At 39.0% G+C, this 24,406-nt stretch overlaps 1 protein-coding gene across 3 annotated transcripts in view; it reads left to right on the top strand.

The window, feature by feature from the left end:
- Positions 1 to 17,519: 17,519 nt before the first annotated feature.
- The window catches only part of ACBD5 (acyl-CoA binding domain containing 5), a 29,466-nt gene continuing 22,579 nt past the window's right edge, over positions 17,520 to 24,406 (top strand). The window contains exons 1-4 of one of the 3 annotated variants that reach the window (XM_020891460.2): positions 17,520 to 17,590; positions 18,931 to 19,099; positions 22,513 to 22,633; positions 24,080 to 24,152. In XM_020891460.2, coding sequence (XP_020747119.2) covers positions 19,024 to 19,099; positions 22,513 to 22,633; positions 24,080 to 24,152 — 270 coding nt within the window. In that variant the 5' untranslated portion in view covers positions 17,520 to 17,590; positions 18,931 to 19,023. Of the gene's footprint in view, positions 17,591 to 18,546; positions 18,741 to 18,930; positions 19,100 to 22,512; positions 22,634 to 24,079; positions 24,153 to 24,406 lie in introns of those variants that run through there. The other 2 variants (XM_020891457.2, XM_020891458.2) reach the window with 2 other exon arrangements.

Genomic DNA, 24,406 nt, shown 5'->3' with positions numbered 1-24,406 from the left:
GGCATAGTCAATAAAGCAGAAACATGTTTTTCTGGAACACTCTTGCTTTTTCAATGATACAGCGGATCTTGGCAATTTGATTTCTGGTTCCTCTGCCTTTTCTAAAACCAGCTTGAACATCTGGAAGTTCATGGTTCACATATTGCTGAAGCCTGGCTTGGAGAATTTTGAGCATTACTTTACTAGCATGTGAGATGAGTGCAATTGTGCGGTAGTTTAAGCATTCTTTGGGATTGTAATGAAAACTGACTTTTCCTGTCCTGTGGCCACTGCTGAGTTAATCCTGACAAGGATTAAAAGGGACTAAATATGGAGAACTCCAAATCTTTACTTCCTCTATCTTTTTAGACATAATGCGACTCCAGTTTTACTGTCTAAACTTCTGCTGCCTTCAATTCACTTAAAATTTAGTTAATACTTGACATTGCCAGCTCTATACCAAGCAATGAAGTAAACATTGCGGGTACAAGTTGAGTAAGGATAATCTGTACCTTTGCATGAGTGCTTAGCCCTCGCCCAGGTTCCTCAGTCCATGGGATTGTTCGGACAAGAATACTTGAGTGGATTGCCATGCCCTCCTCCAGGGATTTTCCCTATCCACGGATCCAACCTCCATCTCTTACGGCTCCTACATTGGCAGGCGGGATCTTTATCGCTGGTGCCAACTGGGAAGCCCACTCTGTACCTTTAAAGACCCACAATTTAAAAGCAAACAGATACATATAATCTATTAAAAAAATATTCACTAAGTTGTACACGTGAAACTGAAAAGGAGTCCCCTTAAAACCAAGATCTCTTATTGAGTTTATGATTAATTTCTCTCTCCAAAACATTATTCATTTTTCCCTCCCCTTTGACTTCAATCCTGTGCTAACAACACTAATCAACCAGCATCAGATAACTAAAGTTACTGCTGTTGATAACATTTTTTAATTAATTAATTTTTTATTGAAGGATAATTGCTTTACAAAACTTTGTTGTTTTCTGTCAAACCTCAACATGAATCAGCCATAGGTATACAAATCTCCCCTCTCTTTTGAACCTCCCTCCCATCTCCCTCCCCATCCTGCCCCTCTAGGTTGATACAGAGCCCCTGTTTGAGTTTTCTGAGCCAGACAGCAAATTCCCATTGGCGATCTATGTAACTCCAGTACTTTGGCCACCTGATGTGGAGAGCCGACTCATTTGAAAAGACCCTGATGCTGAGAAAGATAGAGGGAAGGAGGAGAAGGGGACGACAGAGGATGAGATGGTTAGATGGCATCACCGACACAATGGGCATGGGTTTGGGTGGACTCTGGGAGTTGGTGATGGACAGGGAGGCCTGGCGTGCTGCAGTTCATGGGGCTGCAAAGAGTCGGACACGACTGAGCAACTAAACTGAAGTGAACTGAATGTTAAGTTTCCATGTTTCTCTTTCCATACATCTCACCCTCTCCTCCCCTCTCCCCATGTCCATAAGTCTATTCTCTGTGTCTGTTTCTCCGTTGTTGCCCTGTAAGTAAATTCTTCAGTACCACTTTTCTAGATTCCGTATATGTGTGTTAGAATACAGTATTTATCTTTCTCCTTCAGAATCACTTCACTCTGTATAATAGGTTCTAGGTTCATCCACCTGATTAGAACTGACTCAGAGGTGTTCCTTTTTATGGCTGAGTAATATTCCATTGTGTGTATATATACCACAAGTTCTTTATCCGTTCATCTATAGATGGACATCTAGGTTGCATCCATGTTCTAGCTATTGTAAATAGTGCTGCAATGAACAATGAGATACATGTGTCTCTTTCAATTTTGGTTTCCTCAGGGTATATGCCTAGGAGTGGGATTACTGGGTCATATGGTAGTTTTATTTCTAGTTTTTTAAGGAATCTCCATACCGTCTTCCATAGTGGCTGTATCAATTTACATTCCCACCAACAGTGCAAGAGTTTTCCCTTTTCTCTACACCCTCTCCAGCATTTGTTGTTTGTAGACTTTTTTGTTGTTGTTTGTAGACTTTTTGATGAGGGCCATTCTGACTGGTGTGAGGTGATATCTCATTGTAGTTTTGATTTGCATTTCTCCAATAATGAGCAATGATGAGCATCTTTTCATGTGTTTGTTAGCCATCTGTATGTCTTCTTTGGAGAAATGTCTGTTTAGGTCTTTTCCCCACTTTTTGATTGGGTTGTTTGTTTTTCTGGTATTGAGTTGTATGAGCTGCTTGTATATTTTGGAAATTAATCCTTTGTCAGTTATTTCATTTGCTATTATTTTCTCCCATTCTGAGGGTTGTCTTTTCACCTTACTTATAGTTTCCTTTGCTGTGCAAAAGCTTTTGATAACATTCTTAACGATGCACTAAAATCACTGCTACATGGTCACTATTAAGGTACAAACTCAGGATGTTTCACTAGGGCAAGTTGAGCTCACAGACTATGGAGTCACCTGGCCAGAAACTCAAATGAGAGATTCTGACTCCTAAAATCACAGATAGAGAAATCTCACAGAGCAATGAGTAATCCCAGTTTCTTCGTTCCTCCCCTTCAGAACACCTGTAACTCAAAGACTAAGCTGGAGTAGACCTGAGGCTCATCTCCCATTCACCTGCTTGGTGCCCTGCAATAAATCGTTGCTTTGCTGCAAACTTGTGCTGTCAAAGTTTGACTTTCTGAGCCATGAGCACACAAACCCTTTGCTTGGTTACAAAACTAAGATAATACTGTAAATCAGCTTTGCTACTGCTGCTAAGTGGCTCCAGTCGTGTCTGACGCTCTGCAATTCTGTGGACATAACCCGTCAGGCTCCTCTGTCCATGGGGATTCTCCAGGCAAAAATACTGGAGTGGGTTGCCATGCCCTCCACAGGATCTTCCCGAACCAGGGATCTAACCCGGGTCTTCTGCGTTGCAGGCAGATTCTTTAGCACTGAGCCATCAGGGAAGCCGTAAATCAACAATGTTTCAATTAAATTTTTTTAATTTTTTAAAATATAAGCAAACATAATATTTTTACTGCTATCACGTCCTAATCGCTCATTCTTTAGGAGAATGTGTGTGTATGTCCCTACACTTCTGAAGTTTTGTACAGGTTCTCTACATCGTGTAAGATCATTTTGCTTTTTCAAAAATCATCAGCTGCTTTGAAATAGTCTTAAAGAACTTATAATTCAAGAGAAACACTAAATGCTTTTACTATAATGGATTATGAAAAATTTTGTCCAAAGGCTGAAAAACAAACTAAAAGTCACTTAAAATTCCATCTTTTCATCTCTCTGTGAAGTCATTTAGAACCACAGTAACTATAAGAATAATAACCTGACAACCGAATGTTTAAAAATTGACCCATCAGTAGGTATTTATTGGATATTTCCTTTCCTAGGGGCCATAACACATTCAGCCCTCTAAAAGGAAAATTAGGTCTCCTACCTGAAAGAGGTAACTACTCCCAGTCACCAGATTTTCTTTTTTTTTTTTTTTGACCATGCGGCTTGCAGGATGTTAGTTCCCCAACCAGACTGAACTCAGGCCGGTACTAGAAGTGCTGAGTCCTAACCAATGCACCACCAGGGACTTCCCCAAATCAAGGATTATAAGGTCGATAAATCAATAAATGAAATACTCTACACAATAATCCAAGATAGGTGTAATAGTCTTTCTTTACTACTTATCATTAATCCACACATCATTTAATCCAAGTTATTGAAATTTTATATTCTTTAATTTGGTCTCTACATGAGCCAGATTTAACCAAGGAAATCACTAAGCATTTCCATACACTGCAACATTTCAAAAACACTGGAGAATGATTGGGCAGGTGATGCCATTTTACTGTTTTCAAAATCCTGTAAGATTTCTTTAATGCTTACAACTCTGAGAGATAAATGACCTAAAGTTTTTTTTCTGTCGTTACCAAAACAATAAATTCAAGTTTATGCAGGTTAAGAGATTTAGCTAATGGCCCTGAAAATAGTAGTCAAGTTCTCTGACTTTTAGATTAGAGATTTTTCTACTTTCCAGTTAAAACCATCTCTTAAAATATTTATGGTTCATATAAAGTCTAATCAATGAAGTGATCCGTCATAGGGTAATTGAGTATACTAACCTTGTATTTTTATTTAAAAAAATTAGTCTCTTTTATAATGATAGTCTGTAATAAAGCAATATTTCCTTTAAGACTAAATTAGGATTTGTGGAGATAAAACTGTAAAACACAGCACCATACTGTAGTCCTGGGTTTTCAATATTTTTTGATACAACTCAAAAAATAATATTATATAATGTGAACCAAGATATAGATATATATATACATGCTGGTATAAAAGTTTCACCAAACTAATAATGGTATTCTGATTTTTCCTATTCTAATTCAGTTTATTTAATGCTGGTAAGGACTATTAAATTGATTTCATGATCCATTACTGAATCATAACCCACAGTTTGAAAATAATTTTTTCCTTCCACTAAATTAAACAAAATGATTCTTTACTAAGCATGTATTATTATCATAAATTTCTTGTCATAAGTTTTTAAAAAATCACAGTTATTAACAGAGCAGAAAAAATTTATTCAAAGATTTAATAGAATAAATTTAGCTAAAGTAAAGTAAACAATCTGAATTCCTATATCAAAGCAATTTACCCTGTGCAATCCTAATTAAAATCCTACAGGTTTTTTGTAAAAATTGACAAGGTGATTCTAAAACTTACCTTAGTGCAAAGGCCCTAGTACAACCAAGATAAAAGAAGAATGAAGTTAGAGGACATACACTATCAAATTTCAAGATTTACTTAAAAACTACAGAAATTAGGTCAAAGCAGACTTGGTGAAGAACTTACAAATAGTTCTTTGGAACGGATACTAACATACACAGAAACTTAATTTATGACAAAAGTGCCAATGAAATTCAAAGGGAGAAAGGATTCTTTTTTTCCCAATAAATGTGCTGGAGCCATTGGATATTTTTTCTCAAATGAACATTGAATCTACCCACAATACTCCAAAATTTATTTAGGATATCAGCTCAGTTCAGTTCGGTCACTCAGTCGTGTCCGACTCTCTGTGACCCCATGGACTGCAGCATACTAGGCCTCTCTGCCCATCACCAACTCCCAGAGTTGACTCAAACCCATGTCCATTGAATTGGTGATGCCATCCAACCATCTCATTCTCTGTCATCCCCTTCAATCCCTGCCTTCAATCTTTCCCAGCATCAGGGTCTTTTCAAATGAGTCAGTTTTTCATCAGGTGGCCAAAGTATTGGAGTTTCAGCTTCAGCATCAGTCCTTCCAATCAATATTCAGGACTGATTTCCTTTAGGATGGACCGGTTGGATCTCCTTGCAGTCCAAGGGACCCTCAAGAGTCTTCTCCAACACCACAGTTCAAAAGCATCAATTCTTCAGTGCTCAGTTTTCTTTATAGTCCAACTTTCACATCCATACATGACTATTGGAAAAACCATAGCTTTGACTAGACGGACCTTTGTTGACAAAGCAATGTCTCTGCTTTTTAATATGCTGTCTAGGTTGGTCATAACTTTTCTTCCAAGCCAAAGATGGAGAAGCTCTATGCATTCAGAAAAAACAAGACCGGGAGCTGACTGTGGCTCAGATCATGAACTACTTATTGCCAAATTCAGACTTAAATTGAAGAAAGTAGGGAAAACCACTAGACCATTCAGGCATGACCTAAATCAAATCCCTTACGATTATACTGTGGAAATGACAAATAAGGGAATGGCAAACCACTTCAGTATTCTTACCTTGAGAACCCCATGAACAGTATTTAGGATATATCACTTTCCAAATGTAAAAGGTAAAGCAACGTGCTTCTTCAAGAAAACATAGAGTAACTTCACAAGCTTGGGGCAGGCAAAGATTTCTTAACCAGAATACAATAAGCACTAACAAAAAGGAAAAGAAAGAAAAGATAAATCACTTGTATTACGGTTTTATTTTATGCATAACTGCTTTTTAATAAAATGAAAAGCTAAGTCATTGTACTCATTTCTTATTGCTGCTATAAAAAAAACTTACACCAAATTTAGTGACTTAAAACAACACTATTTTGCCGGGCGCGGTGGCGCGCGCCTGTAATCCCAGCTACTCGGGAGGCTGAGGCTGGAGGATCGCTTGAGCTCAGGAGTTCTGGGCTGCAGTGCGCTATGCTCTTAGTGCGGGTGCGGCATCAATATGGTGACCTCCCGGGAGCGGGGGACCACCAGGTTGCCTAAGGAGGGGTGAACCGGCCCAGGTCGGAAACGGAGCAGGTCAAAACAACACTATTTTATCATCTTACAGCCCTGGAGATCAGAGGTCTTGTTCGTTTCAAATTAAGATAGCAGTAGGCTTTTTTCCTTCCAGAGGCACTAGAGGAGAATGGATTACCTTGCCTTTTCCAGCTCCAGGAGGCTACCTGCATCCCTAGGCTATGGCTACTTCTTCCATCTTCAAATCAGCAGCGCAGCATCCTCAAAGCTCTCTCTGACTCTGCTTCTGTCATCACAACCCCTTCTCTCTGACTCTGACCATCAGCCTGCCTCCTGTAAAGACCCTGTGACTACATACATCCCACACAGATAATCCAAGATAATCTTCTCTTTTCAAGATTCATGACTTGATAACATAGGCAAAGTCCCTTTTGCCATGCTTAGGTGGTAATAAAATATATTACCTTAATAATACAGTCACAGTTTTCAGGGATTAGGACACGGACATCTTTGAGTGGGCCATCAGTGAAACTACTAGAGTCACCATTAAAATTAATATACTGCTCATGAAAAGATACTATTAAAAGTGAAAAGATAAGCTACAACACATACATTTGACAGAGGACTTATATTAGGACTATATTAAAACCAAACAAGAAAACTCTTCCAAGTCAATGAAGAAAAAAAAAGACAATGCAAAAAAAGAAATGGATAAAAGAGGGCAACTGGAAAAAAAAGACAACTGCACTCCAATAAATATATGAAAAGGCACTCAACTCAATATTTACCAAGGAAACGCAGCTTAAAACCATAATAAGGAAAACCACCAGGATGTAGAGTAAAATTTAAAAGACTGTACTACACACCCATTAGAAAGGCTAAAATAAAAAATCCTGACAATAGCAACTGCTACTCACAATGTAGAACAACTGGGCTCTCATATATTCAAAATGGTGCATCCACTTTGGAAAACATACAAAGTTTTATAAAGCCAAATATATATATACTTAGTAAATAACCTAGCAAGCCAACTCCTAGATATTTACCCAAGAAAAACAAAAACTTATGTTTGCACAAAAACCATATGAATGTTTATAGTTAAAAAAAAAAAGCTGGTAACAACTCAAATGTCCTTCAGTTATTGGATAAACTGGATAAACAAACCAGTTTATGAATAATATGTAATGATGTAACATGTAACACTATACACACAAAGTCATAGACAAAGCTCAGATGCCTTTTCCTAAGTGAAAGAGGCCAGATGCTGCCCCCCCCCAAAAAGACCAACAGTACCCAGCGGTGGCATATTACATCTAGCGCATGTGCACACACACCCACACACACCCACACACACACACACACACACACACACACACCCACACACACACACGGGTATATATGAATATACAAGTGTAAAAAGTACTGTTACTTTGGAAAACTGTTTGGCAATACCTGTTAAACCTAAATAAATACCTCCTTAAGATCCACCAATTCACTTCTAGGTTTTTATTTAAGAAAAATAAGTATATATATATATATATATATATATATACACACACATATATATATGTATATTCACAAAAGGACACGTACAAAAATGCTCAAAGCAACTTCATTCATAATAGCCAAAAAATGGAAACCAAAAGCCTATAAGTAAGAGAAAGGAGAAATAAATGGTGGTATATTCATGTAACGAATACATGCAGCAGTAAAAGGACCAAACTACTGATAAATGCAGGAACACGGATGCTTGATTCACTAGGTGTACTCTCAGAGATGCAAGATGTTTTATCAAATAAAATTAATCAGACATAAAGAGTACATTGTGGTGGGACTTCCCTGGTGGTTCAGTGGTTAAGACTTCATGCTTCCAAGGCAGGGGGCATGGGTTCGATTCCGGGTCGGGGACCTAAGATCTCACATGCTCCACAGTGCTGCCAAAAAAAACAAAAGAGTACATTGGGTATGATTTCATTTCTATGAAGTTCAAAAGCAGGCCAAAGTCATGGATGATGGCAAAATTCAGAATTGTAGTTAGTTGTTATAAGGGATGGGCTGGAAAGGAACATGAAGAAACCTTCTGGGGCACCAGGAATATTATACATCTATTCACCATCTGGTTGGAAGTTACAGGGGTGCATATGGAAATAAAAATCATCAAACTATACTCTTGGTTTAATTAATTAATTTATTTTTGGTTGCACCAAGTCTTCATCACTGCCCAGGCTTTTCTCTAGCTCCAGTGAGCAGGGGCTACTCTCCAGCTGTGCTGTGCAGGCTTCTCATTGTGGTACTTCTCTTGTTGCAGAGCACAGGCCCCAGGGCACATGGGATCAGTAGTTGTGACTTCTGGGCTCTAGGGCACAGGCTCAACCGTTGCGGCGCACAGGCTTAGTTGCTGAGCAGCATGTGGGGTCTTCCCAAATTAGGGATCGAACCTGTGTCTCTTGCATTGGCAGGCAAACCCAGTACCACTGAGACACCAGGGAAGCTCAAACTTACTCTTAAAAGTGGTGTGCTTTGCACAATTTACTGTCTGTATATTATACTTTGGGCTTCTCTGGTGGCTCAGATGGTAAAGAATCTACCTGCAACACAGGAGACCTGGGTTCAATCCCTGGGTTGGGAAGATCCCCTGGAGGAGAGCATGGCAATCCACTCCAGTATTCTTGCCTGGAGAATCCCCATAGAGAGAGGAGCCTGGTGGGCTATAGTCCACGGGGTTGCAAAGAGTCGGACATGACTGAGCTGAGTCACTAAGCACTAAGCATTTTATATTTTATTTTAAAAGTTTATAGAGAAAAATAATTTTTTAAAAATCTCAAAAAAAAAAAATCCCCAAAAAATAAAAATAAAAAATCTCACATGGGACTTCCCTGGTGATCCTGTGGCTAGGACTCCATGCTCCCAATGCAGGAGGGCTGTATTCCATCCCTGGTCATGGAACTAGATTCTGCATGCTGAAACTAAGAGTTTGCATGCTGCAACAAAGATCGAAGAGCCCATGTGCCACAACTAAGACCCAGTGCAGCCAAATAAAGAAATATTTTAAAAAATTATCCACTGAGAATCACACCTGACTTCTAGCAACCAGCCTCCGATGCAACAGATGTTATAAATTTCTTATAGACCTTGTAGATCTTCTATGCACATAAAAACAAATTTTTTTGTTACCTAAATTGTACATGGTGTTCTGTCTTCCTGCTTTTTTGTTCACTTAACCATAAGATCTTTCTATATTATACATTAAAACTGTCCCATCCTACTTTATGGTATTTCACTGCATGGATGGGCCATAATTATTCACTCAGTTCCATGTGGAAGGACATTTAAAGTGTCTTCAAACTTTATCACCACAATCCTGCAGTGAATAGTTTTTATTTTACATAAGGAAATCTAGCCCTATATATTATTAAAACATATTTAGATGCTGCTGTAATTTAAATGGTTTGGTAATGGCACATGAAGAGACAAAAAGAATAGAAAGTCCAGAAAGAAGCCCTCAAATATAATGAAACTTTGTATTTGCTTGTTGTTTGCTCTGTTTGCTTATGTATGCACATGGGTGCGTGCTCAGTCATGTCCAACTCTTCCTGTGACTAAGCATGCACACTACAGTCTCACCAAACTGCTCTGTCCACAGGATTACCTTGGCAAGAAGACTGGAGTGGGTTGTCATTTCCTCCTCCAGGGGATCCATTTACTCATCTAAAACACACTGGCCTATTATGGAGAGAAAAACAGTCCAACCTTTTAGTTCTGATTAATCCAGGATAAAAACAGTTTACTGGATTTGGCTTTGCTGAAATAAATACAAAACCTTGAATTTTCAAAAAAAAAAAAAAAAAAGATTTGCATTGCAAAATTCATTTCTGTGAAGTAGGATTTCTCCATTTTTTCAGTGTTTTCAGAATTTCCAAGGGTGCATAACTTATAGAGTTCAGTTTTTATTGTGACAAAATATATAAATAACACAAAATTTACCAATTTAAGTATACAGTTTAGTACTGTTAAGTATATTCACAATGCCAATGTACAACCATCACCTTCGTGCATCTCCAGAACTGTTTCATTCTTCCAAAGTGAAATTCTGTTCCCATTAAATAATAGCTCCCCATTCACCTCTCCACTCAGCCCCAGGCAACCAGCAGTCTACTTTCTGTCTAAACGAATTTGACTGTTGTACCTCATGGATGTATAACATTTTTCCTTCTGTGACTGGCTATTTTCATTTACCACAACATATTCAACGTTTGTCCATGTAGCATGCATCAGAAATTCCTTTATTTATCATATTCCACTGTATGTATATTCCACATATTATTTGTCCACTTATCTGTTCATGGACACTTGGATCCACCTTTCAGTTATTGTCTAGTTTTGTTATAAACATGATTGAACAAATAAATGTCTTGAGTTTCTGCTTTTGATACTTTTGAATAGATGCCCAGAAGTGAAATGCTAGGTCATATGATAATTCTAACATATATGTGTGTTCTAATATAAAGAGAGAGAGATTTGGACTCAATTTCTGGGCTTCCCAGATGGCTCAGTGGGTAAAGGATCCACCTACAATGCAGAAGACACAGGAGATGTTTGATCCCTGGGTTCTGGGGGAGGAAACGGCAACCCACTCCAGTATTCTTGCCTGAAAAATTCTGTGGACAGAGGAACTTGGTGGACTATAGTTTGAAGGGTCGCAAAGTCAGACTTAACTGAGCGACTAAACACACACACGTCTTTCAGGGTCTTAGTTCCCTGACCAGGAACTGAACCCGGACCTTAGCAATGAATGTGCAGCGTTGAACCAGACCACCAGAGAAGTCCCTGACAATTCTATATTTAATTTCTTGAGGAACTGCCATACTGTTTTCCAGAGCTGGTGCACTATTTTACATTTCTATCAGCAATGCACAATGGTTCCAACTTCTCAACATACTTCCAAAATTGCTATCTTCAGTTTTTTGATAATAGTCATTCGAATAGATGTCAAGTGGTATCTCATTGTGATCTCGATGTGCATTCCCTTATTGATTAGTGATGTTGAACATCGGTTCAAGTGCTCATTGGCCACTTGCATATCTTCTTTGGATAAATGTCTCTTCAACTCCTTTGTCTCTTTTAAAATCTGTTTGTTTTTGCTGCTGCTGAGTTGTGGGAACTAGTATTTTAAAGGGGGTTATTTCAAATAGAAAGTGGAAAGAGATGAATTATTCAATAAGCAATGTGGGGCAACTGGGTAAAATTCTGTAAAATTATATATTATTACACTTTTCATATTAGTATTTGCTTTGTAAAGGGAAATAAAATATTCAGATAAGAATGTAGACCTTGCACCATATCCAATCCCTCCACCCATCAAGGCAATCAGTAGCATGAATTTTGTGTTTATCTTTCTATTGAAAAATAATTTTACATATTAAGCTTGTATAAATAATTCACAATTCTGTTTTTGTATTTTATATATTCTTCAAATTGATTTTTTTTCCTCTTCACATTAAATTCTTAGGCTTCAGAGTCGAATTTGGTCCATTGTTTTTTCATTGCTGAAACCTGAAACTCTAATCCCTCAAAGTGATGGTTCTGGAGGTGTGGACTTTGAAACGTAATTAGGTTTAGATTAGTTCATGAACTTGGGACTCTCATGATGGGATTAGTGTCCTTATAAGAAGATGAAGGGAAAGAGACTTCTCTGTGAGCGTGCATCACATAGAGGAAAGGACAGCAAGAGTAAGCACCTGCAAACCAAGGAAAAGGGGTCTCACCAAGACCCCTAAGCTGCTGGTATGCTGATCTTGGATTTCTCAGCTTTCACAATTGTGAGAAATAAAGGTCTGCTGTTTAAGTCACTCAGTGTATGGCAGTTAGTTAATGCAAGCCTAAGATAGGTATCGATATTTTCTTTAAAAAAAAAAATTATTTATTTTTGGCTGTTCCACCAGCATGTGGGATCCTAGTGCCCTGACCAGTGATCAAACCTGCACCCTTTGCATTGGGAGCATGGTGTCTTAACCACTGGACCACCAGGGAAGTCCCCATATTTTCTTCTTACAATTCTATTTTGAGGGTTTGTTATGTAAACTTTTCCTTAACACTTAATCATAAGCAAGACCACTGTGCTGCATGACTTTAGGGGGCATCAGCTAATATCAGTTAATTACAACATGAATGGCACCCTCTGGGGTTGTGAGACACAGCAGCTGTTTTATTTCTCTTCTAAGGATGTTAAAGATACATTTTATACATTAGATCCTTAATCTGTGTGGAATTTATTATGTGCGTTTCTGAAGTAAGGATCTTAATATTTTTGTTTTCCATGTGGGATTGTTCCATTGCTACTTAATAGTTTATTCTTTCTCCACTAATTTTTAATTCCTGTCTATCTCTGGCTTCTCTATTCTGTCCTATTAAACTAGCTTTCCTCCGTCAATATCACACTCATTAATTATCAATTATTCTTAAGCATGCTATTTGGCAGTGCCAATGTTTTGTGGTAGAGATGGCTATTTGTTCAATAAGCCCAGTTTTCTTTTAGGTAGAAATTTAAGTTGACTAAAAATCTTTAGTATTGTGTGAAGTGGGACCCATATTTGCCACTTTCAGAGCTGTAAGGTGATATTCACCATTTCTAGAGCTGGCGCTTAAAAATCTCCCGAGACTGTGTCTTCTTTCTTAGTGTCTTCTGGCTTGAGGCCAGAGGACAGAGGTCTTTGGGATGATGGAGCCTGATAATCCTAACTTCCTGGATGACTAAATGGAGCAGAGTCCAACCTACCAGAGAGATAAACTTCATTGTGTTAGGCCTCTGAGATACTACAGGAGTTGATTGTAGCAGATAGCCCACTCTGATTAATGTAACATTCCAACATGTTCTTTGTGGAATCATCTTGCTTGTTCTAGACCTTCTTGTAGGGTTTTTAAGAGTTGGGTTATAAAGTTCCAGAGTCCTATGAGGATTATAACTGACTTTACATTGTATCTATGCATTAATTTGAGAAGAGTTTTCATCTTTGTAGCTTTGGGTAGAACCATCATGTGTCAATTAATTCAGGTCTTTCATGCCCATTGATAAATTTTATGATTTTTCTCCATAAAAGTATTACATATTTTTCTTTGTTCAGAGTATTTTGAATTTTATTGCTATTGTCAGTATTTTTCTATTACACTTTCTAATTGATTATTGTTGGTTTAAGGGATCATTATTGATTAACTTTATGTTCAACAAGCTTGCTGGACACTTTCTTCATTGTAATAATCGCCCTAGATTTTCTATGTGGACAAACATCTCATCTGCAAATAATGAAATACTTACTTTTTCTTTCCTGATTATTGTATCTCATTCATACTTTTCTTTCTTGTCATATTAGCTAGGTCTGCCTTATCCTCTAAGAATCTGTAGTTTTGCTTTTTATATTTAAGTCTCTAATCTTATCTGGGCTTAATTTTTGCATTCCAACATTAGAAAGCTATAGATTTTGTATATTTGTCTCAAATTGTTCATCTTCCTGAACTCAATTTTAATAGCATTTTAGCTTATTCAGTATCATTTTTCTAGATTGACAATTCTATTATCCAAAAATAATTTTGTCTCATATTTATGCCTCATTTCTTCTTCCTCTTTGGCTGTCTTTCACAAGTAGTCGTGGTGTCTTTGTTCACTTCAGTTCAGTTCAGTTTAGTTGCTCAGTCATGTCCGACTCTTCGCGACTTAGTCTGCCCTAATAAACAAATACCATAGACTGGGCGGCTTAAACAAAAGAAATTTATTTCTTACGGTTCTTGGAGAAGCCCAAGATCAAGATGCTAGCTTATGGGAGAGAAAGAGGGCTGCTATCTCCTCCTCTTCTTATAATGACACTAGCCTATTGGATTAGGGCTCTACCCCATGACCTCATTTAACCTTTATCATAGGTCCTCTCTCCAGATTCAGTCACACTAGGGGTTAGGGCTTCAACATATGAAGTTGGCGGACACAAACATTCAGTCCATAAGATAGTATTTCCAAATAACAGCCAAGATCGGATTTATGTCTTTTCATTTTCTCTTTTGATTTATGTTAAAGTTTTTAATGTTTATCTTTCTATATATTTCTGGAGTAGAATCTGGCCACTCAAAGAATAATTGTGGTGAATTTGTTTTGGGCCATTACTCTTGGAGAGGCTAGAACTGTGTCTCCCAGATGAACTTATGTGATGTTTGGCAGGTAGAAGTGAAGCAGCTCTGAAAGACACCAGGCTGGAGTAGCAGCTGACACACAACTGCTCTGCATCTTCGGTCAGGGGTGAGTTCATCTCCACGGAGACTGGTACCACTTTGTTCTGAAGGTTGTGCATGTCACTGAGTTTAGAAGCAGTGAGAGGTCATGTTGGATTCAATTTGTCTTCATTGGTTCCAGATTGTGCTTAGGGGGTTTCAGTTTGTTCTTGTCTTTCACATCAGTTCCTGATTATAAAGATATGCTAATCTAGAACCATTTTAGCATCAGGTCCAGTAACAGAGGTGAAGTGTTCCAGAGGCCTCCCACAGTCATGGAAACTCTAATCCCCACAATTAATCTCTTATACTGTATCAATCTTAGTAGTTTTGCTTTTGTAATCAAACTGTAAAAGTCACTCAGTCGTGTCTGACTCTGCAACCGCATGGACTGTAGCCTATCAGGCTCCTCTGTCCATGAATTCTCCAGGCAAGAATACTGGAGTGGGTAGTTGTTCCCTTCTCCAGGGGATCTTCCCAACCCAGGGATTGAACCCAGAACCCCTGCATTGCAGGAGGATTCCTTACCATCTGAGCCACCAGGGAAGCTGTGGAATCAAACTGTAGCGGATACAAAAATGGTCTTTGTGGGTTCAAAACAAAGTACAAACTCCTTTGCATGGCAGATGTGACCTTGAAGTTGGCCTCAATCATCACTTTCACCTTTCATCCAGGGCTGTGACTCACCTTCCCTCATATCTATGGTCCCATTATATGAACAAACTTGCTGCTGATCATATACAGTGTACTGTTTCAGGTTTTTTTTTCTTTCAGTTTCACTGAGTATAACTGACATATCTGTTTACCACACTAGACTGAGTAGCTTAAAAATGCCCTGTAACTTCAGTGTCAATTACATGACATGACAGTAAGGACTTTTAAAATATTTGCAAGTTAAGTGTTAGCCAACTTTTGGTGACCCCAGGACTGTAGCCTGCATGCTTCTCTATCCATGGAATTCTCCAGGGAAGAACACTGGAGTGGGCTGCCATTCTCTTCTTCAGGGGGGGTCTTTCTGACCCAGGAATTGAACCTGGGTCTCTTGCATTGCAGGTTGATTCTTTACCATCTGAGCCCCCAGGGGCTTCCCTATAATTGTAAAGGAAGGAGCATCTAGAAGAATCCTTTTTAACTTATTTTAATATTTACTCCTTTATGTTTCTTAAAACCCTTAAATGTACTATTTTACCTTGCTTATGGTCATGTATAAGAAGTGGGCCCAGTCTTAATTATTAATTAAATATCTGTAGACAGACATGATCAAGAATGCTTTATTTACTGCAGTGATCATTTTATAGTGTATACAAAGATCAAACCATTATGTTGTACACCTGGAACTAATAGACTGTTGTATGTCAATATATTTCAAAAAAAGAATGCTTCATATTAGTCACTATACTGAAAGCACTGAAAGGCATTAGTGTTCCATGAAATATATTTTAGGTAGAATTACAGGATTATATAGGGCTTCCACAGTGGCTCAGTGGTAAAGAATCCGCCTGCAATGCAGGAGACACACCACTGGTTTGATCCCTGGGTTGGTAAGAGCCCCTGGGGGGCATGGCAACCCACTCCAGTATTCTTGCCTGGAGTATCCCACCGACAGAGGAGCCTGGCTGGCTACAGTCCATAGGGTTGCAGAGTTCAACATGACTGAATTGACTAAGCACACATGGGTAGATATATAACTGGAAGGCACTTTAGGAACTGATTTATCACACTCATCATTATATTTCGGTAGGAAGTACCACATCTAAACCAGAACAGATACATAAATGAGCTATTTTTAAAACACCTTTAACTGAATAACCTCAATTTCTTTTCTCTATGCTATTCTCCATGATTGGAAATCCATAGTACCAGCAAATGGATATACAAGAGGAGCAGAAAAATTTTTACTCATCATTACCTAATGACCAACTTATTACATAAATCTTACATCCTATTATAGAAACCTTAATGAACAGTTGCCAAAATGAAGTCTTAGATGTGAAATAAATACCCATGTCCTTTTACAAGAATGCACAACTGACTGAAAGTGGAAAGGCTATAAAAGAGCAAGCAAAGAGGAAGCAGTAGATACTAAACACATAAAATCTTCCTTGTTTGAAAAGTTGGAAAAATTGTTAGCCTCTTACACTTCAGTGTCCTAGAAAAAGTTCAAGACATAAGCAAGAGTTTTTGTGATTGACTGACTCCTGGCTTCGCTCTTGTTGTCCTTTAGTCATTAAGTGGTGTCCGACTCTTTTGCGACCCCATGGACTGTAGCCTGCCAGGCTCCTCTCTCCATGGGATTTCCCAGGCAGGAATACGGAGTTAGTTGTTATTTCCTTCTCTAGGGGATCTTCCCCACCCAGGGATCGAATCCATGTCTCCTGCACTGACAGGCCGATTCTTTACCACCGGGCCACCTGGGAAGCCTTCCCTACAGACTCCTGTACTCACTGCTACTTGTTCTTGGACAAATCCTTTAATATGTTTCAATTTCCTCATTGGTTAACACTCTACAGCGTTTCTGGAATATGTTATACGCTTGGCAAGTATTATCAGACACTCAGTAAGCCTCAGTCTTTACTACCAAGACCGTAACGTAACAGCAACGACCTCAACGTTTACTAAACATCAGTTCAGCCGCTCAGTCGTGTCCGACTCTTTGCGACCCCACGGACTGCAGCACGCCAGGCCTCCCTGCCTATCACCAACTCCCGGAGCTTGCTCAGACTCATGTCCATCCAGTCGGCAATGCCATCCAACCATCTCACCCTCTGCCATCCCCTTCTCCTCCCGCCTTCAATTAGTAAACATCAGGAGCAAGCAATGAGACCCCCAGTTCTCCGAATCAAGTCCAGTCCCACCGGGATTCTTCCGAAGACACCACAGAAGGTCAATTCCCTTCGGATAGAAGCGGATGTGGTGTTTCTGGAAAGAGCACAGGAAGGCGGGATTTCCGGCTCAACGGCTCCAGGGTCTGCAGGACAGAGAAACCGAACCCGAACAGGTGGGAGGAACTCCCGCCGTGGGAGGGAGGTGTCCGGAAGCGCCGGGAGAGGGGACTACATTTCCCACAAGCCCGCGGGGTGGGCGGGGGGACGGCGAGGGGCGGGCATCGGGGACTTAACGGACAGGCCTTGCCCCCGCAGAATCAAGGTAAAGGCTGGCACTGCGGTTCCAGGGGAGAGTAGATTTGGAATAGTCACCCTCCTAACCCATCCCGAACTGACAAAGGGACCTTGGCGACTTTGGGGTTTCTGGGCCGCAGGACTCCACCCCCTAGAACCTAAAGCAGCGCCCCCACGGTGGGCCTGGGGCCGCTTCCTAGGTGCCTGACGATGCGGTTCGATGCGCTAGGAAGGCGAAAGCCCGGGGTCTACCCCTTTCTAGGGCTGTCGCACCTGTACTGGGTCCTCGTTCACTCCTGCCCCACGCCCTGTCTCCAGTTAGCGCGGGCTGAAGCGGTACCGTTCCCGGCTCCTTGGGGCTCGAAGTCGGGGGAGCGGGGGGTGTGATGCCGGGGAAAGTGTTCTTCCTCCCCCCGCCCCGTCTAAGTAGCGGGCGACCTCCCCTCTCCTTTGGTTGTTGCTCGGACGTCCTTGTGTTGGGGCGGCTAAAGCTGTCGAAGGCCTGAGAACCAGCACTGCTAAGCACCTCCACCCAGCATCCCTAAATCCTTTCTTCTACCGGCGTTAGGAAGATTGCCACCGGGAGAGGCGAAGTGACTTGCCCCTAGGTCGGTCACAGAACTTTAAATGGCAGAACTTAAGGTTCGCACCAAGTCTGTCGGATCTAAAGCACTTTGCTTAAGCCCCGTCACATTTCTCCAAACCTTAACCTAAGACGCTGGGGACCACAGTGATTTTTTTTTTTTTTTTGATCCGCAGTACACCCCCTTCAACCCCCCACCGCGCGCGCTGTATCCCCGCGGCGGCCGCGCTGGCAAGGACACTTCGCTGAGGCCTGTTTAAACAGCGATCCCAGGGCCCTCCGGCGATCCACTTTCCCTGCTCTCCTTTTCTGCCTTCTCCGGTCCATCTCCTCTGGGGAGGGACAGACAGCGCGCGTCACAGCCGCAGCGGCCGGGCGGGTGGGTGGAGTTTGCTGCGCGGGGGCAGCAGAGAGTGGGTCCTCCCACCCCCAAAGCTCTGGGGCGGGGCTGCCTGGAGGTCGCGGACGGACCGACGGACCTCGCCGGGATGGGGGATGTGGCTGCTCCGCCAGGGTCCTGTGGGTGGGACGGCTGCACCGCGACCACCGGTGCCCTGGGTCCCTCCGCCTTCTGCTAGAGATGCTCTTCCTCTCGGTGAGTTGTTTTTCCGTCCGGGTGGCCCGGCCTCCCCAGTGTAGGTCACACCCCGGGGAGGAGGAAGGAGCCGGGCCATCTCGGACGGTGTGGCCTGGAGAGGGCAGGGCCTGGGGGAAGCTGACCAGCTGCGTTTTGGAGTCCTCCTCCCTTCGGGAATGTTGATCCGCGGCTGCGCTCCATGTTTCAGTTTCATGCAGGCTCCTGGGAAAGCTGGTGCTGCTGCTGCTGCCTGATTCCAAGCGACAGACCTTGGGACCGGGGCCGGCGCTGGCGGCTGGAGATGGCGGACACGAGATCCGTGCACGAAACCCGGTTTGAGGCGGCGGTGAAGGTGATCCAGAGTTTGCCGAAAAATGGTACGTGCACTTGGGCCCCGCTGAAGAAGCCTCCTGCAGAGGCCCGAGGCCCCAGTTTTCTGAATCCCACCTCCTTGAACCTGCTTTCTGCTTCTGGTCTTGCTTATTTAACCTACTTATTTTCTTCCTTGATTTCTGCATGCAGTTGAAGGGAGGTATCGGATGTGAATTAACTGCCTGCTGATCTTTCAAGCCTGAAACAGATCTTAAGTAGTTTGAATTGTTGAAAAATCTCGTCACTTAATGACTGCGGATTTGGGTATGGTAAAGTAAAATCTAGGATAGAGATGCCTGGGGTCGCATACTCATAAAGTCTACTTTCTGAAAACTTTTCATATGAAGGAAACGAAAGGAAAGAACCACTGTATTTGCGTGTAAAACGATTTCTCTTATTTAAAAAGCACATAAATATTTACTGCTTTAAAAAAACTGTTTTGTTGTACTAGTGTTCTCTCTTTTACACTCATTTGGAGTCTTGTCACTTAGGTGAAAAGTCACTGGAGTTGTTGTTTGATATTTGGCCTGTCATTTTTCTGACCTTTGTCAAGATTTTTCTCTATGTGGTTTGATTATGACCTGTCTTGGTATGGTTTTCTTCCATGTTTATGCTGTGCAAGATTTTGCAGAGCTTTTTGAACTTGTGATTTTATGTCCTTTGACAAATGTTGGGAAGTTTAAGGCCATTATTCAAATTTTTTTTTTTCCTGTGGAAAGGCTTGAAGAGGGGGACTTTGACTTTTCACTTAATCTTTCTGCATTATATGAATTATCTTTCACAATAAACTTGTATTTTTAAAATGGTGCTTTTAAGTGCGGTCATTGTGCCAGAGTGTAAAACTAACTGAATACAACACTAATATATTACTACAGTATTTAATGTCATGGTCACTATTTTCATGATCATTGGGTTAAGTAATTCATTGGGCTAAGTTCAGTGCTATTAGCAAACATTCATTAAGTGCATATAAAAAAGGTTTTGAAAACAACTATACATAAAATAACTTTCGTTTTGTAGTCTTCAAACATCAAATCGGAGGACACATGAGGGTTTGAAAGAGAAGAGTGAATGAACAAAATGTAAAGAAATAACATAGGAACTTAGGTATTGATTTTCAAAACATCTGATTGAGAGAATTTATAGGAAGGCATGATACTAAGAGTTTTGTTTAAATGGTACTTTCATCTTTACTGCTAAAACACATGTTTTTATACTTCTTGAGAACTGATAGGATAGACTTGGTGATAGTTTGCTGTCTTTACTAGGATCATATATTGTTTATTAGGAAATCCATGTAAGTGTAAATATGGTTTGTATTATATAACATTTAAGAAGATATTGCAAAGTCAAGAACCTTTGCCAAATGGCAGCAGGATTAGAGTCAAGAACCTCTGTCAAATGGCAACAGGGTTAGGCAAAGTTCAGTACTGTAATATTATTCCCTGAAATGAAATTGATAATAATTGAAGCAGAACTATTGTTATAATGAGTCATTAATTATTTTTATAGTAAAGCTTTTAAGTTGTGTCATCTGTCCAGGATTATTTTGCAAATAATCTTAGAGTTTTTTGTTTCTTGTTGCATAATCTTTATTATGGTGTAAAGTTATGAAGAATCCTGTAGCATCTTGTTTGGTATGCTCTTGGCCTTTAGAAATTTGTTTTCCTATATAGTATTTTAAACACATTTATATCAAATATACTATGCATGAGCACCTTGAGGACAGAGATTATACTTTATCCACGTCTTATACACAGGATACATTCAGTATATATTATTATTTTTTGTTGTAACCTAATGTATATGTTATTCACCTTAACCAATAAACTTTTAAATCTCAGTTGATTGACTTACTAAAGATATTATAAGATGAAGCTTTTGATGTTTTAAATTTGGGTTTGTGTTAGTGAAATAGGTAACCATTTTAAACTATAGTTTCTCCATTTATCCCCCTCTGCTGTGTAAAGACTGTATCACTGAAAATAGCATATAGTGTGTACTTAGTTATTGTTGTGATTTTGGAATTAATTATTTATTCCTGGCCAAACCTGAACCTGGAGAAGGAAATGGCAACCCACTCCAGTATTCTTTCCTGGAGAATCCCATGGACGGAGGAGGCTGGTGGGCTACAGTCATGCGGTCGCAAAGGGTTGGACACGACTAAGCAACTTCACTTTCTTTCTTCACTAGACCTGAACCATCAGCTCTCAGCTTGTCTGTGTTATAATTTTCACAATGTGTATGAACTATTAGCTTTCGATAACTGCATGTTATCAGATTATTATGCAATCTATGAAGTTTTTAAAATATTTTTACAGTTTTAATTTTCGTTATAAATTTTGGGATTAAAGTAATTATACACTAAATGTAAATTTTGAAAAAATAAAAACAAACAAGAAACTAGAAGTAATCTATATGCCTGTGATCTAGCTATATCCTCTTTTAACATTTTGATGTGTTTCCTTCTACTCTGCTTTTTAAGTATGTAAGTATTTATTTTGCAGAAATGGATTGTGCTGGTTATGCTGTTTTAAATTGCTGTTTTGTTGTCATTTCATAGTAGATCATAAAACATTTTTCATGCTATTTTTTAATATTTTTCTACAGTAAATTTTTAGATGATTTCTACCTGTCTTTATTTTCTGTATTTAAAATTTTATTACAAAATAACACATATTTCGTAATATAAAAATAGTGCAAGTGAAAGTTGCCTCATTCCCCATTTCTAAGTCCCAGAGATAATCAGTGAGAATAATTTGATATGTATATATCTAGATCATACATTCATGAATACAAGCTGGCTGTTATATACACGTACAACTAATACATTTGCATATATATTTAATTTTTGAAGATGGAATAAGACAATAAAATTGTCTACAACCTTTCCACTTACAATATGGCATCAATGTAATCCCATGTGAGTACACAAAAGACAGCAAAGTTTTTAAGGGCAGTAGTTATAAATAATCCTGTCATATATGTGTATCAAAATTATTTAGCTTGTTATTATAAAACATTTATATTCCAGTTTTTCTTTGTTGTTAAAAGAGTATTGCAACTTATAGCATTAAACAATTTGAAATTGAGACATTGTTATGAAAGTGTAAAATCTCAGTTTTTTGATTCGGCCCACGCTGTGTGGCATGTGGGATCTGAGTTCCCCAACCAGGGGTCAAACCTGTGTCCCCTGAATTGCAAGGTGGATTCTAACTCCTGGACAGCGAGGGAATTTTATTTTTAAATCAGAGGAATGAAGAAACTGAGCCATAACTTTTGTTTCTGTAAAATAGGAATAGTTTGAACTATTGATAAAGTATTAAAAAATCATTATTAGTATACCTTAGCTAATTTATTGCATTAAATGATCAGTTGTATTCTCCAAGTGATCTTACTTAATGTATGTTTCCAACAGGTTCATTCCAGCCAACAAATGAAATGATGCTCAAGTTCTATAGCTTCTATAAGCAGGCAACTGAAGGACCTTGTAAACTGTCAAAGCCTGGCTTCTGGGATCCTGTTGGAAGATATAAATGGTAATTTTATGAAGAAAGCTATGAAATAATTTTTAATAACATAATTATCATATGACTGTTATTTATGTGGCTATGTATATTATTCTGTGCATAAAGTATTCCAAGTATTGGATCCATTTTTATCCTCCATGTGCTCTAACACAATTTCACACAAATGGGAAGGTCTTGGGGAAGAGAGAAAAACAATAAAACCACAAGAGGTGGGTGTATCAAAGATAAAAAAGCATTTTCAGTTAGTCTGTTCCTTTATGTAATTTTTTATTTTTTATTTTTATTATGCCAAGAATGTCTCACAAACTGCATTTTAAAAAACCAAACTCTCCTGCTTCTTTTACCTGCCAAGAAAAAGACTGACTTTGGCTTGTCAGGTGACATGGTTTGCTTCAAGCCTTTGAGATAATAAGTAACTAGGAGCATGACTCAGGTTCTGGCTTACTTTTTTTTTTTTTCTGGCTTTTTATCTCAGCTATCACTTCTGCCCACTGTACTTGAAATTTGATTTTTAATATATTTAACAGAATCACAAAATACCTCTGCCATGTTTCCAACTGACCAACATTTAATGTTCTTAAACAAAATATCATGACCATACATCATATAAGTCAGGAACAGAGTATGCTGACTGGCAGAGTAAGTCTTTAAGAGCCATGTGCTTCGATGGCTAAGTTCACCCGGCACTGGAAGTCCTTAAACTCCTTTGAGGATTTCTTAGTCCTGTACTTTCCTCTAAGATCTTTTTGAAAAGTCCTAAGATACTAGCTTAAAGGTAACAGCAATATGGTATTTAAACTGTTTGAAGAATATTTATTAATGATTTTCCTCAGAATTGACCTTTGGTGGAGTTAAACTGTTTCTGGAAAATATCTCTAAAAAGAGAGGTTTTTCATTTTAGGCAAAAATTTCAAAAGGCTCTTCTCATCATCGCTTTAAATTTTTCTTGTCTCTCACATTTTCAGTTTTTTTAGAAGTAAGAAAACTTTTCCATTTTTCAAGTATCTAAGTTAGACTCTTATTTAAATTAACCAAAACTTCTGTTCATTTGAAACATGACTGTGACAATGCTTGTAAAATTTTCTAAAATGTTCATTTTTGTCAGTGTTCTTTATAATGATAAAGACTTCAAAGAGTTTTTAGCAAATAGTCATGAACAGTGTATAGTGTCTGTGGCCTGTAGTCTGTATAATGTGGCCTCTGTAATCTATTATATATATATATATTTTTTATACTTCTTAGTTTTAGATACTACTCAATTTGCCATTGTACTCAGTGATATTTTTCTTCAAGTTTGGTGCATTTAAAGAGATCCTTTGGAAACATGTTAATGTTTATATTAGTAACTTTAAGTAAAGCCTATTTTAATGACCCTATAGCAGTAACTGTAAATTGCATTCTAAGCAATTGAAATTAGGTGTCTTTCTGTTGTTATTTGGATATCTTCATTTCTAGGGATGCATGGAGTTCTTTGGGTGATATGACCAAAGAGGAAGCCATGATTGCTTATGTTGAAGAAATGAAAAAGGTAAGGAAAATAATTCATAATAGAAAATAAAACTTTTCAGGGCCACCTTAATTTTTATATCAGCCTAACTGCTCTGTTTTAAGGAACAAGGAGATTGTATTACATTAGAATATAGAATCTAGATTATTGACTTTATCAGGGCATTATATCAAAGTTCATCTTAAGGTGCAGTTTTTTCTTGAAGGTAGATCACATCATGGTGACATGGTATTTTGTTTTCTTTTTTTTCATCTTTCCTATTTTTCTCTATAGTT

The sequence above is a fragment of the Odocoileus virginianus genome, chromosome 9, assembly GCF_023699985.2.
Source record: "Odocoileus virginianus isolate 20LAN1187 ecotype Illinois chromosome 9, Ovbor_1.2, whole genome shotgun sequence".
In the NCBI taxonomy this organism is placed as follows: domain Eukaryota; kingdom Metazoa; phylum Chordata; class Mammalia; order Artiodactyla; family Cervidae; genus Odocoileus; species Odocoileus virginianus.
Note: the sequence above shows the minus strand (reverse complement) of the source record. Positions and strands in the feature narration are given on the sequence as shown.